This window comes from Rana temporaria, chromosome 4 (assembly GCF_905171775.1).
Source record: "Rana temporaria chromosome 4, aRanTem1.1, whole genome shotgun sequence".
Lineage (NCBI taxonomy): Eukaryota > Metazoa > Chordata > Amphibia > Anura > Ranidae > Rana > Rana temporaria.
Window position 1 is genome coordinate 197,673,823 of NC_053492.1, and position 14,791 is coordinate 197,688,613.

Genomic DNA, 14,791 nt, shown 5'->3' on the forward strand with positions numbered 1-14,791 from the left:
ATGTTGACCAAAATTTATGAAGAAAAATTACTAACTTGCAAAATTGTATAACAGAAACAAAGAAAAAAATATTTTTCTACAAAATGTTTGGTGTTTTTTCATTTATAGCGCAAAAAATATAAAACCCAGCCGTGATTAAATACCACCAAAAGAAAGCTCTGTTTGTGTGAAAAAAATGGACTAACATTTCATATGGGTACAGTGTTGCGTGACTAATTGTCATTCAAAATGTGAGAGGACTGAAAGCTGAAAATTGGTCTGGTTAGAAAGGGGAAAGTGGTTAAAGTGTATTTTTCCTCAAAAATTGCATTTGAATAAACGCTGTGCAAATATCGTGAGCCCACCATTTCATTCTCTAGGGTCTCTGCTAAAAGAATATATAATGTTTGTAAGTATGCCTATGCTATGTGTGAGAAATAACTTGATAACATGACATTTTGTGAAAAACAAAAAAACTAATTGTATTTAATTACTTTGTTTTCCAAATAATTGTGGGGACAAATTACAACATCAAAAAACTCACCATGCCTCCTACTAAATACCTTGGATTGACTACTTTCCAAAAAGGGGTAATTTAGAGGGTATTTGTACTGTCCTGGCATCTTAAAGCGGGGGTTCACCCTATCGACGGAAACATTTTTTTTATTTTTTATTTTACCATAAAATCAGGCATTGTAGCGCGAGCTACAGTATGCCTGTCCCGAATTTTTTACCCCCGTACTCACCTTGTACGCGTAGATCGAAGATACCGGGGAATGGGCGTGCCTATGGAGACGGAGGATGATTGACGGCCGGCTCTGGCGCGTCACGCTTCTCCGGAAATAGCCGAAACAGGCTTGGTCTTCACGACGCGTGCGCATAGCCTGTGCGCAGGCGCCGTGAAGAGCCGAGACCTACTCCGGCTGTCTTCGGGGAGAGTGACGTGCCAGGGCCGGCCGTCAATCATCCTCCCTCTCCATAGGCACGCCCATTCCCCGCGGGAGCCGAAAAATACGATCTACGATTACAAGGTGAGTCCGGGGTTAAAAAAATCGGGACAGGCATACTGTAGCTCGCGCTACAATGCCTGTCTCGATGGTAAAATCGTGTCGGGGGGGTGAACTACCGCTTTAAGGCCTCAATAAATGAGATAGACCATCATTACATCAGGTGTGATCATTTTTCAATGATTGGTAACATAGCTTGTAGACTATAACTTTCACCCAGACCAAATAATATACACTGATTTGGGTTATTTTTACCAAAGAAATATAGCAACATTTTTTTATAACAGGAACTAAGAAAAACATGTTTTTTTGTTTATAGCGCAAAAAAATAAACCCAATGGTGATTAAAGACCACCAAAATAAAGCTCTATTTGTGTGAACAAATAATACAAATTTCATAAGGGTACAGTGTTGCATGACTGAATAATTGTCATTCAAAGTGTGAGCAGGGGCGGATCCAGAGTCTAGTCTCGGGAGGGGCACTGAAAAAAATATGATTTTTTGCGGGCAATTTATTTGGGAAATGGTTGGTGTTAACACTTCAGTCATCATGGCACCATGGTTGTTATGGCGTCAGGATGATTGAAGCGCATTATTTCAATAATTACATTGTTATATAAAATGTAATAGTTCAACTCACCATAATGCAGAATCAGTGGGAGCCCCGAGTGTGTCACTTGCCACTGTCGCTAGCCACCAGATGCAGATTGTCACTTGCCACGTCACCTGCCACGCGTTGAGGATTGTCACTTGCCACAAGTTGCAGATTGTCACTTGTCATGTCACCTGCCACACATTGCGGATTGTCCACTTGCCACAAGTTGCAGATTGTCACTTGCCACATCACCTGCCACACATTGCGGATTGTCCACTTGCCACACATTGCGGAATGTTCACCTGCCACATAGGGAACTGACGGGATGCAGGGCGGTGAGAGATGATATCATCTCTCTGTTCTGCCACCCGCTGATTGGCCACGAGCCTTCCAGCTGGCAGCTTCTCGTCCGCTCTCACACCCGCCTGCCGAGCCGCCCATCTGCGTCCGCTCGCACAGTCAGTGTGAGCGCCGAGCAGACAGGCAGCTCAGCGGCTCATCCAAAGCGCGCCTGCACTGTCACTTGCAGGCCGGCTCACCCGCCCGCACCTTCATGGTGACTCAACCGCAACTTTTGGGGGGGGGGGTGCAATTTCCCTGTTGCCCCCCCCCTGGATCCGCCCCTGAGTGTGAGAGCACTGAAAGCTGAAAAATGGCCTGGTAAGAAGGGAGTGAGTGAGGTTATTGTATGAGATGTTAATTGTTTGCCTTTGGCCTCCAAGTAATGCCTGGCCTCAATTTTAACTAAGCCCCCTTTGACTTCAGTTTACTTTACCCTATGTAGTCCTGTGATGCATCAATGGAGGGATTGGCTTTCTCTCTCACTTTAGGACAGCTAACTCTAGGTCTCCTTACTGTCAGTAATCCATAAACATACAGTACATTTCCTACTAGTTCATGGTCACTCACTGAGATGCAATTTGGACACATTTCTAAGGCTTGACAGGGTCAGTGGTCTAAAACAGGAGTCACACACTGATGACATCACTTGTTTCAGTACATTTGTATTTAGCCATAGAAGTAGCACAGTTCATCCCCTATGAACTGTGTTGCTTCTATGGTTGAATAAAAATGGACTTAGCTGAGTGACATCATCGCCGTGTGGCTTCTACCTTTCTGTATCTTCACAGAGCAAGGACGGGCTCCTTAGACCGGCAGCTGACCGGATTAGCAGAGGTGCAGGCATGGAGCAGTGACTTCTGTTTGATTTACCGACAGTATGTTTAATGAACTACTGCAGTCTACTCACTGTGTGCCTCCTGAACTCTCCTTTTACATGTAGTTCTATTTGATTGATACCTGTTACCAGAGCACAGGTACACCAATATGTTATTTATACACATGTACATCATTAAATATACATGTATTATACAAAAGCTCTGACATATTAAAGGCACATGCTTTTTTCATAATAGTATTTTAATCGTTTTAATACTACTACACTCCTACAGCATCCTAAAGCTCAACAATTGTGGAGCATAGCAGAGCAGGAAGCAGAACCTGACTGTGTAATGTGAAGGTTGATTGATTTATTTTACTTGTAAAGCTAAACAAATAAAAATTTGACTTTATTTCCTCTGTAATGCACTATTTTGGAGTTTGAAGCAGGTAGAAGGTTACAGGTTTGTTTGGCTAGCATAACATTTCAGTCACCCTATTGTCCCCTTAGTTTGTGATATAGATTATCCTGCATCCCTGGCCTGTTTTCATGATTTGATTTCATGTGTTCCTTTTCAGGCAAGCACCTATCAAGCTGTACTTGTCACAGATGGCATCTACTCGTTCTGCTTGATGTATTTTGCAGATGGTGGAATGAATTGGAATTATTTATCAATTCCTTCAAATTACTTACCTAAGATGGGTTACTTTAGGTACGTCTCTCTTTAAGTAAATATGTCTAACAACTGAGTATGGAAATGTCAAATATATTAATGTTTTATCTTCAAAGTAAGGTAAATAACTGGCTATGGTTCTAGGAACACATCTGTATGTCAATACAGATCATGTTCAGTGGCTAGATTGTTAGTATGATAATGTAGCGCTACATATGAGTCATACTAACACTATGTTTACCGTTAGGGTGTGACCATATAGTATGTTACAAAAATGCTACGCAATAAATACCCAGCAAAGTGAACAAAAACGTGAAAAACAATCAACAAAATTTCAAATATAATCAAAATTGGGAAATATAGTGTCCATCATAAATAAATATAATCAAAAAGATGTCATGAGATGGAAGAAAACATCCCAACGGAAATCTTCAGATGAATGATGAAATACATATGCGCTTACCAGAGGCGTTGGGCCCGACTGTCATACAACAACAGGTTGATTGAGCTTAGGGTGTCCCAAACGGCTGTTCCACAAATGTGTCAACGAGAATCCAATGAAGGATAGATTGGCGACCAAACCAAAAAGGACGGATGGGCCCGATGTTCCTCAGCCACAGATTACTCTGATATGGAAGACCCCGCTAAGTTGTTGATATGGCAATCATAGGGATCCACAGACATCTATGTGTACACGATTCAGGCAAGCAGCAACCCTGATAAGGGTGTTAAAACCAACTGGAGAGAACTAAAAAAACTTATCTTCCACAAATTCATGTAAAGAGAAGAAAAAGATAGGGGGCTCCAATGGTGTAAGTCAAAAGGAGGTTTTAATAATAAGAACCAGCATACATGATAAAAAAGTGATCACAGTTCATAAATGCTTAAAAGCAATATGGGGAGCAAAATGCAAAGCCCGGGCTAGAGGAGGAAAATGAGAAAAAAAATATTCTGAACCAAATGGTGTACTAAAATGTTTACCAGTGCCCTTGAAATGCAGCCTTACCAGTGCCAATTAAATTCAGCCTTATCAGTGCCAATGAAATGCAGCCTGAACAGTGCCAATAAAATGCAGCCTGACCCATGCTAATAAAATGCAGCCTGACCTGCGCCAATAAAATTCAGCCTGACCTGCGCCGATAAAATGCAGCCTGACCTGTGCCCATAAAATGCAGATTGACCTGTGCCCATGAAATGCAGCCTGACCAGTACCCATAAAATGCAGCCTGACCAGTGCCAATGAAATACAGCCTGACCAGCGCCCATGAAATGCAGCCTGACCAGTGCCACCTTCACCTCGTACAGACTGACATTGCTGTATGCATCTGCCTGTCACTCAGATAGAAGATAGAGCAGTCCAAGCGACCACCGCGACCGTACTTCATTAGGCCGCTCGGGCTGCTCTGTCTTCTTTCTGTGGCTGAGTGACAGACCCAGCATGAGATTGACCGACACTCACGCGAGACAGCAGCGCCGCCACTGGCCTGGTATCACCACTGGCCTGGTCAGTATTTGCTCCATAAGACACAGAGACATTTTTCACCATTTTGGGGGGTTGCGTCTTATGGAGCGAAAAATGCGGTAGTTTCTATGTAGAGTTGCACCAGATTTTGCACTCTCTGGTTTTAGTAAATAACCCCCCATCTGTTTTGAACTTTCACCATTTGGACATGGTGAATGGTTGCATTGTTCAGTGATTCAAAATGGAAGCACCTGGAACATCTTTCCTGCCACACACTTTCACTAACCAATCTGACACCCTACAAATGATTCCCCCATACACATGCCTTTTTTAAATAATGCATATCTTTGCTGACTCTTTAGATCTTGTCCTTGCACAACTTTCCTACCCTCCAGATTTCTGATATAAGGCAGATGATTGACTTAAGAAAAATACATTTAGTAAATTAGTGCATTGTAAAACTTGGTCTACACATTGCAATTCCTTTTTGCTTCTTTGTTTACAGCATGATTGTAACATTTTTCTATGAGCATCAAAGCTCCTCAGGGCTTGTTTACACCTTACAAGCATGACAACTGATGGGAACTTATGGGAAAACCACAAAGATTTAACTTGCACAGACATCAGTTTTTACATCAGTTTATGTCAGTTTTCATGCACGTCAGTTATGTGCCCGATTCACACCAATGTTGATGTCATGTCAGTTTTTTTCCCGTGCAGAAAAATGCATACACATTTTAGATTCCGGCACAGAAAAAATCTGCACGTGATACTAGTGTTGGGGTGTGAACAGGGCACATAGAGAACAATTGTTTATTTTGTGCCCTTGAAGAACGCATGCAGAAAAACTGACATCCCTGCACCATGGTGTGAATGAGGTCTAAAAGTGTAGCTAAACCCCCAAACCAAAAATATTATCAGATATTACAGCTTACTAGTACTTGGTGTGTCCATTGTTTTTCTTTTTTCAATCCTATTTTGCTTTACTTTCACTTGGCAATCCTGATAATAATAAATTTCCTGTCCCTGGGAGGCTATACTCACCCTCCACTGTATCTGTGGAAGGAGCCATGGTTGTCATTCTAGTCTGTTCTCCTGATATAGACAGGCATGTACTGGCAATCGGGACTCTCGGGAGTTTCCCGGTGGGCCGATGGCTAAGTGGGCCGGTTTCAGTGACAGACAGCCTGTCAAACTAATGGATGCGCGGCCCGTGCAGCCATTATTTTAAGCATTGCTGTACTGCCCAGGGGCGGCCCTACCATGGGACTGAGGCGGCAATTCAGGAGTGGACTGGGTCTGAATGGTGGGAGCTTGCTGGGTGCTTCAGTGTTTCACTGCTTCAGCTTCTTATTGTTGCTGGCCCGCCCACCACCTGTAGCACAGAGCCGACAGGCTCTACCACTGCAATATGTGTCTGAAAGGACACGCTGGTGGGCGGAGACAGAAGTCCTCCGACAGCCACTGCCGCTCCATCCTCCGGATCATCCCTCCCTGGTGTCAGTGTGTGGGCAACGGGTGACAGCCGGCTCGGTGCAGCTGAATTCCCCGTCAACCCTGAGACTACATTCCCCCCTGGTCCTTGGCAAAATTGTCCCTGAATGGCAGTCTGGAAATGTGGTCACTGTATCGAGGGGTAAGGTCTCAATTTTCCCGGGTCGCTCTGATGCCCCATACAAAGGCCACACCGCTTCCCTCAGATCCATCCCAAACGTAATAAGTATAAGTATTGCACAATTGCGTATAGTTTTATACACTGTTTTTGTGCATGTTTCCAAAATTAAAGTGGGCCGGTCTGGGTGAAGTCCAGGGCCAAATTTTTGTCCCAGTCCAGCCCTGGATATGGACTACAAATATGTCTGTATTAGACATGTGCACACTGAAATATTTTGTTTCGGAATTTTGTTTTCGGCCGAAAAATACAATTATTTCGTTATTTGCGAAATTCGTTTTTATTTTTATTTTTTCGTTAAAAAATGCATTTGTCTGAAAATCCAAATTAATTAAGGTCGAATCTGTCATTGAAGTCATTATGGTGTCTGTCAAATGTTCTAAGAAAATTCAACGAAGTAGCTAAACTGTACGACGCTGCAATCATGCATTTCCGGTCGAATGCTCCATCCACAAGCTATAGTAGAATTCTAATGTTGTTTGACTAGTAATAATTATAGTTATTAATTATTATTACTAGTCAACCAACATTAGAATTCTTCTATAGCCCATGGGTGGAGCGTTTGACCATAAATGTCCGCTCGTGGCGATCGTATGTTTTTAGCTGCTTCGTCGAATCTTCATGTCTCTATAATGTTGAATCTTTTCTCTCTATGTTGAATAATCTTGGACTAATAGAGTTAGGTTAGGCACATTCAATCGCAGGTTCGATAGACACAGATCGCTATTGTCACCGTCATGTCGAATCTCCTATCTATATCGAACTGTTGTTGCAACAAAACAAAAATAAAGCATTTTTTATGTCGGATCTTTCGGATTTCGGATTCTGCACGTCTGTTATCGTTTGTTAAAAGGAACGCGAAAATCCCCAAAATTTGGACAAAAATGCATTCGGACGAAAACGAATGCACATGTCTAGTCTGTATCTCTTTATCTCCATTATGTGGGGGGCAGGCCAGTTGGTAGTTTATTGAAGATAGCTAGGGTGGAAGATATTCTTTGGTGAAGCTCACAGAAAGTGACAAGGACACAATATTTCTGGCAAGATCATGATTTTCTGTATGTGCTTAAAATGTTCTTAGCTTGAAAAAATTAATAAAAAGAAAACAAATGCAGGCCCTAAATCTAAGAACATTAAGCTGCAACATATTGCATTTTTTTTCTTAGGTTTAGTGATCCCTAACTCTATCAAACCGCAAATGATGTTATTAATTCACTGTGTTTTCTATAATTGCATTTTATTTATAGTGGAGAATCTTCATATTACAGTCCAGCTGCCAATTTCCCAGCATACAATGACCCACAAACAAGTTATGACGCTAGTATCCAGAAAAGGTACACTCCAGATCAGTACATAGGACGAAACACAAGTAAGTGCAATGATATTTCACCTGAAACATTTTACTGATAAAGTGCCTCTTACATAGAAAACAGTTGGGAAACAAAGGCATTCTATATCCACTTGCTGACTGTGCTATAACCGAATGATGGCCTCCCTTGGGGTGTGCATCCGGAAGTGTCCATGATGGCTGGGTTCACGGGACTCAACACATCACGGATCAGGGTAAAGGGCCAATTACAGCGGCCCTTTAACACGTGATCGCTGCGTACAATTTTGAAGCGATCACTTGTCAACAAACAATGATCATGCCTGTTTCAGTTCACGCTGCTGCAGTGTTTCTCTCTTCTCTCACGCGCTGTATCAGTGTGAGGAGAGGAGAGAGAAATACCATAGCAGTGTGAGCTGGCACGATCCTGAGTGACAACGGTGCCACATCGGTAACCCTACAGTGTCAAAAGTACTCATCAGTGCCACATCAGTGCCCCTACAGTGGCAACAGTACTCATTGAAAAATGGGGGAACTAATGCGCAAACCAACAAGGGATAAAATATACTAAAAACTAAAAAAGTAGCAGCCACCTAAAAAGTGTTTACACACTGAAACGTATAACAATAAAAGGGGGGGGGGGGGGAGGGGGAGCTTACTATAAAAATATTTTAAACTATATGAAATAGCGCGTATAAAACACCAAATAATTCAAGGGTGATAATTGCAAAACATATTCATAAATGACTCTTCATAGAGGTGAAAATAATAAAATAACGCTGTGAAAAATGTATTAAAAAGTGCAACAATCCTGTGCAGAAATGACCTGTGTAAAAAAATATATAATATAAAATCCGTGTATGCAAAATACATAAACTAGAAATAAACTGTATAAAATTGTGCAATAAACAGTCTTTAGTGCAGAAAAAAATGTTCCAAAAGAACATGCAAAATAATGCAAGTCCTTGCTGGAAAATCTCTAAGCCACACTCCACAGCAATGTGCAAATAAATTTAAACAGTGCAGAAGTATGCACATAATACGTATACAAAAAAAAAAAAACGATATAAAAATGTGCAAAATTGTTAAAAAAAAAAACATGTACAATAATGCAAGTCCTTGTGCTGGAAAATCTCTAAGCCACACTCCACAGCAATGTATGTAAGTGTCTGTCTGAGCATTTAATCAGGAGGTGTGACCATAAAGAGAAAGTGAGCAGGGATTGTTTTTTATGAGGAATACAACAGAAAGGCTTATTATTTAGCCTCTGAAGGTGAGAGGCTGGGGGACACGTTTGGCATGTAGCACTGGATGAAAGCACCTGCACTTTATTGGATATCACTGCAATTAAGAGACAATTGTTTTGCATCTGCACGTTTTGGATTTATTTGCACATGTGGAGTGTGGATTAGAGATTTTCCAGCACAAGGACTTGCATTATTTTGCGTGTTTTTTTGGAATAGTTTATAATGGTTTTTACTACAGTGCTCATCAGTGTCCCTACAGTGCCATTACAGTACCATCAGTGTCCATCAGTGCCACTACAGTGTTCATAAGTGCCATCAGTGCCCTACAGTGCCATCAGTACCACTACAGTGCTATTCGGTGCAACTACAGTGCCCATTAGTGCCCCAGTGGTGCCACTACAGTACTCATTAGTGCCACTACAGTGCTTATTGATGCTTATTGATGCCCTTCGTTGCCACTATAGTGCTCATAAGTGCCCTACGGTGCCAATACAGTGTTCATCAGTGCTCTATGGTGCCACTACAGTGCTTATCAGTGCCCTACAGTGCACATCAGTGCCATTAGGGCCCTATAGTGCACATCAGTGCTATCAGTGCCCTACAGTGTCCTACAGTGTACATCAGTGAGTGCTTATCAGTGCCATCAGTGCCCATCGGTGCACATCAGTGCCATCAACGAGTGCTTATTAGTGACCTACAGTGCTATCAGTGTCCTATAGTGCACATCAGTAACCTACAGTGTCACCAGTGAGTACTCATCAGTGCCACTACAGTGCTCATCAGTGCTCCTACAGTGCCCCATCAGCACCGTCAGTGCCATAAAAATGTTTTAAAAAATGCGTAAAACAATGTGTTTTTATTTTCTTTCCGCATTTTCCAAAAACTTGTGGAAAAAAATTACATGTTCAAAAGACTCATTATGCCTCATAGAATATACGTTGGTTTGTTTGCTTTCCAAAATGTGGTAATTTTGTGGGTAATTCCATTGTCCTGGTGCTCCAGGGCCTTCAAAAATGTAATAGGTAGTCAATAAGTTAGATGTGTAATCTATGCTTCTAGAACGCCTGACGATGCTCTCTGCATGTTGGGCCTCTCTATGTGGCCAGGCTGTGAAAAAGTCTGACACATGTGGTATCGCCATACTCAGGAGGAGTAGCAGAATGTATTTTGGGGCGTAGTTGCAAGTATGCATATGCCATGTGAGAGAAATAACCTGGTAATATGACAATATTGTGAAAAAATAAAATCTTAATTTTGCAAAGAATTGTGGGAAAGAAGTTACAACTTCAAAAAACTCACCATGCCTCTTACTAAATACAATGGAATGTCTACTTTCCAAACAGGGGTCATTTGGGGGGTATTTGTACTTTCCTAGCTTGTTATTGTCTCAAAAAATGAGAGAGGCCGTCAGTACATCAGGTGTGATTAATTTTCAGTGATTGGCTCCTTAGCTTATGGACTCTAAGGGCCCTTTCACACGGAGCAGATCAGTAATGATCCGCTCCGTGTGTCCGCAAAGCTCAGCGGGGATCCTCCGTAAAATCTCTGCTGAGCTGGCAGCTGACAGGGCGGTCCCCGCACACTGTGCAGGGACCGCCCTGTGTTTCCTCCGCTCTCCCCTATGGGGGATCGGACGAACACGGACCGTATGTCCGTGTTCATCCGATCCGGCAGACGGAAGAAAAATAGGATTTCTTCCGTCCGCAAATGCGGATCTTTGCGGAGGCGGACAAATTACGGGTGTCAGCGGATGTTGATCCGCTGACACCCGTAATCACATAGGGACCCATGTATGTCCCGTTTTCATCCGCAAACGGATGGATGAAAATGCGGACATATGGTCCGTACGTGTGAAAGGGCCCTATAACTTTCACAAAGACCAAATAATATACACTGATTTGGGTTATTTTTTTTACCAAAGATATGCAGCAGTATAAATTTTGGTCAAAATTTAAGAAGAAAAATTACTAATTTGCAAAATTTTATAAGAAGTTTTATTTTTTTTACATTTTCAGGCTTTTTTTATTTATAGCAAAAAATAAAAAAACCCAGTGATGATTAAATACCACCAAAAGTAAGCTCTATTTGTGTAAAAAATGACACAAATTTCATATGGATACAGTGTTGCACGAGTTATTATTATTCACAGTGTGAAATCTCTGAAAGCTTAAAATTGGCCTGGTTAGGAAGAGGGTATAAGTGCCCAGTGGGCAATTGGATAAACTGTAAAATCTCACATAAATGCATGCTTTCATATTTTTTATTTTTTGTAGATAAAAAAGGCTACTGGGCATATCGGCTGGAATATAACTCAGGATACACAACAAATTACAGAATGCAATGTTTGAACTGGTACTATAATGAAATTTACTCAAACGTATTCCCTTACTGGATGTATTATTCACGCCCATGCCCATGTACATACTGGCAGGCTGTATTTGATTCTTCCTACAGAGAAGCAAATATTCTACCATACTATGGCATTCCTCAGAAATACACAGGTCAGTCTTTTTGTGTCAGTGTCTATTTTTCACCATCATATTAGAAATGAATGCAGAGCATATTTATGTCAGAGCAGAAAACTCCAGATCTGAGAGTCCTATGCCAGAAACATCACACCTTGCATCTATGTCTCTCAGCCTGCTTTTATTTCTGTTCCACGTATTTATTTTATATTGCACTTCCCCTGTACTTTGCTCTTCTGTTTGTTTTAGTAACAACATCGCATAGTAGCCCATTATGTTACATTTACCTGCAGGAGAAGCCCGTGATGTTCCCCTCTTCCTCACGAATAGTGAGCGTCCATTCTTCACCCCTCTTCCTTCCAGGGCCGCGAACTCCAGCTCTGAGAGCATGTGCGCAGGAGCCTCCACTTACAGCATGACCAGAGTTAGAAAGGGCACAGCGTGCCCTTTCTAACTCCAGCGCATGCGCAGAAGAAATCGATGTACCGCGATTTGCAAATATCTCCTAGACCGTGCAGGTCTGGGAGATATTTCAAGCACCTACAGGTAAGCCTTAAAGTGGAGGTTCACCGGTAAATTGCTATTTTTACCCTTAGATGGATGCTCATTTAGTCTAGGGCAGTGATAAGCAATTAGCGGACCTCCAGATGTTGCCAAACTACAAGTCCCATGAGGCATAGCGAGACTCTGACAGCATCAAGCATGACACCCAGAGGCAGAGGCATGATGGGACTTGTAGTTTGGCAACAGCTGGAGGTCCGCTAATTGCTTATCCCTGGTCTAGGGGAATCGGCTAGTTGTTTTAAAATCGAAGCTGTACTTACCTTTTTAGAGAGCGATCTTCTCCGCCGCTTCCGGGTATGGGCTGCGGGACTGGGCGTTCCTTCTTGATTGACAGTCTTCCGACAGGCTTCCGACGGTCGCATCCATCGCGTCACGATTTTTCGAAAGTAGCCGAACATCGGTGCGCAGGCGCAGTATAGAGCCGCACCGACGTTCGGCTTCTTTCGGCTACTTGTGACGCGATAGATGCGACCGTCGGAAGCCTTTCGAAAGCCTGTCGGAAGACTGTCAATCAAGAAGGAACGCCCAGTCCCGAAGACCCATACCCGGAAGCGGCGGAGAAGATCGCCCTCTACAACGGTAAGTACTGCTCGGATTTTAAAACAACTAGCCGATTCCCCTAGACTAAATGAGCATCCATCTAAGGGTAAAAATACATTTATGGGTGAACTCCCGCTTTAATCTAGGCTAACCTGTAGGTTAAAGTGGTTGTAAAGGGTTTACAACCACTTTAAGAGCTCCCATTAGGAGTAAGGTTATAATTGTGGGTTGTGGAAGAGGTGAGATAAAGTGTTAATGATTTGCTGCAGGGGTGAGTGTTAGGGGTAGGCTAAGTTTTTAAGTTAAGAGTGGGTTACATTTTAGAGAGTGCTTTAATATAGAGAATAATACACAGACCAGCTTCAATGTTCGCACTGTTTCTGGGCTCTACGTTTTTATTTATTTTTGGTTCAAAAACACTTATAAGGTCAAGCTGAACCATAATCAAATCATACTTTTTCAAATGGTGCTTTTATGTTTTTGACTCACAATTTGAATTATATCAAATGTTCATCTGACAGATGTGGTGTTATTATTCAGACATGTATACTTAAATGTGGTGTCTATGGTATTCACTACTTATTATTTCCACCTTTTAGATTGGTATAGTCAGTCCTACACTTTTCAGACTGCGTTTTCAACTTGGTTTGGAGGAGGAACCAGGTGCTACTACAGTTACTGGGGTAGTTTGACCTATGGAGAGAAAGAGAGATATTTACCAACTCCCTGGGAGTATGAAAATAGCTGGCTTCGGTGGAATGACCCATACTATTACTACAATTGGTATTATAGCTATTACCTGTCTCAGATGCAAACGATCAGACAGCAATACCAAGGTAACTAATGGCACACAAAAAAAAAATCACTTAACAAATGACTACATTATACATTTCTATATTATGCATTGCCTAGACCAGGGATCTTCAAACAACGGCCCTCCAGCTGTTGAGGAACTACACCTCCCATGAGGCATTGTGAAACTCTGACATTCAAAGACATGACTAGGCATGATGGGAATTGTAGTTCCTGAACAACTGGAGGACCATAGTTTGAGGACCTCTGGCCTAGACTATACTTTTTTTCAGTGGTTGCTCTAAACATTTGTAGGCCTCATTGAAGGTATTTTTATATCTGATTTTCTATATTGTTATATAACGTGCTATTTTTTTATATACCTTACACGAACCTAAGTCTATACAATAGGCATAGACTAATTTTACCATTGGTGTATTAGAATTTTTTTTTTTTTTGTGCTTGCAGAACATGAAGTGGATCCTTATAACAACTGTTGTTTATACTCTGGTTCTTCACACCTCTGTTCCTTATACCGTCAAAGAAGACCTTATGATTTCTGTGTTGGATATGTTCCACCAAGTTTTGGTAAGCTATTCCTAAGCATATTTCAAAGTAGAAATACAACAAACTGCATATTTAAATTTTAAAGTGAACCTGTCACTAGACAGTGTTGTAGAACGCTGCATCAAGTATTTATTTGCACGGTTTAAAGGGATTGTAAAGGTACTTTGTCTTTTTTTTCAATAATAAACATATCTATACTTACCTACTTTGTGCAATAGAATCGCACAGAGCAACCAGGAACCTCCTCTTTTCAGTTTCCCCCGCTGGTGCTCCTGGCCCCTCCTTGCACCTGAGTCCATCTGCTGCGTCCATTTGCACAGGCAACGGGACTCGGCCTCACTCTCAGCTCCCTCGCCACTGGCTTTTATTGACAGCACTGGGAGCCGTTAGCTAAAAATCAAAAGAACAGAAACTAGGAAATTTGACAAAATAGTTTTTTTGCCTTTAAACCAAACCCCTTAATATTGTGAGTTTATTTATATTTTCAGGATCAATATTTGGAGACCCTCACATCAACACACTGGATGATGTACAGTATACTTTCAATGGACTGGGAGAGTTTACCTTGGCCAATGTTAGAGATGAGAACAACACACTTATCTTCACACTCCAAGGACGCACAGCTATGGCTGGCAACGACACACAAGCAACTAACTTTGTTGGACTGGCTGCAATGATTCCAAATCAAACAACAGTAAGCTTTCTGTTTTAGGTAGTGAAGCTTTTATAGTGCTTTATAGTA

The 14,791-nt window shown here is 41.8% G+C and overlaps 1 protein-coding gene across 1 annotated transcript in view; it reads left to right on the forward strand.

Annotated features, from left to right (window-relative positions):
* LOC120936885 overlaps positions 1-14,791 on the forward strand; it is a 218,120-nt gene that overhangs the window by 10,959 nt on the left and 192,370 nt on the right. Inside the window, exons 2-7 of the mRNA XM_040349651.1 lie at positions 3,319-3,452; positions 7,795-7,916; positions 11,395-11,622; positions 13,290-13,526; positions 13,951-14,070; positions 14,538-14,743. Of these exons, the coding sequence (XP_040205585.1) occupies positions 3,319-3,452; positions 7,795-7,916; positions 11,395-11,622; positions 13,290-13,526; positions 13,951-14,070; positions 14,538-14,743 (1,047 nt within the window). The remainder of the gene's footprint in view (positions 1-3,318; positions 3,453-7,794; positions 7,917-11,394; positions 11,623-13,289; positions 13,527-13,950; positions 14,071-14,537; positions 14,744-14,791) is intronic.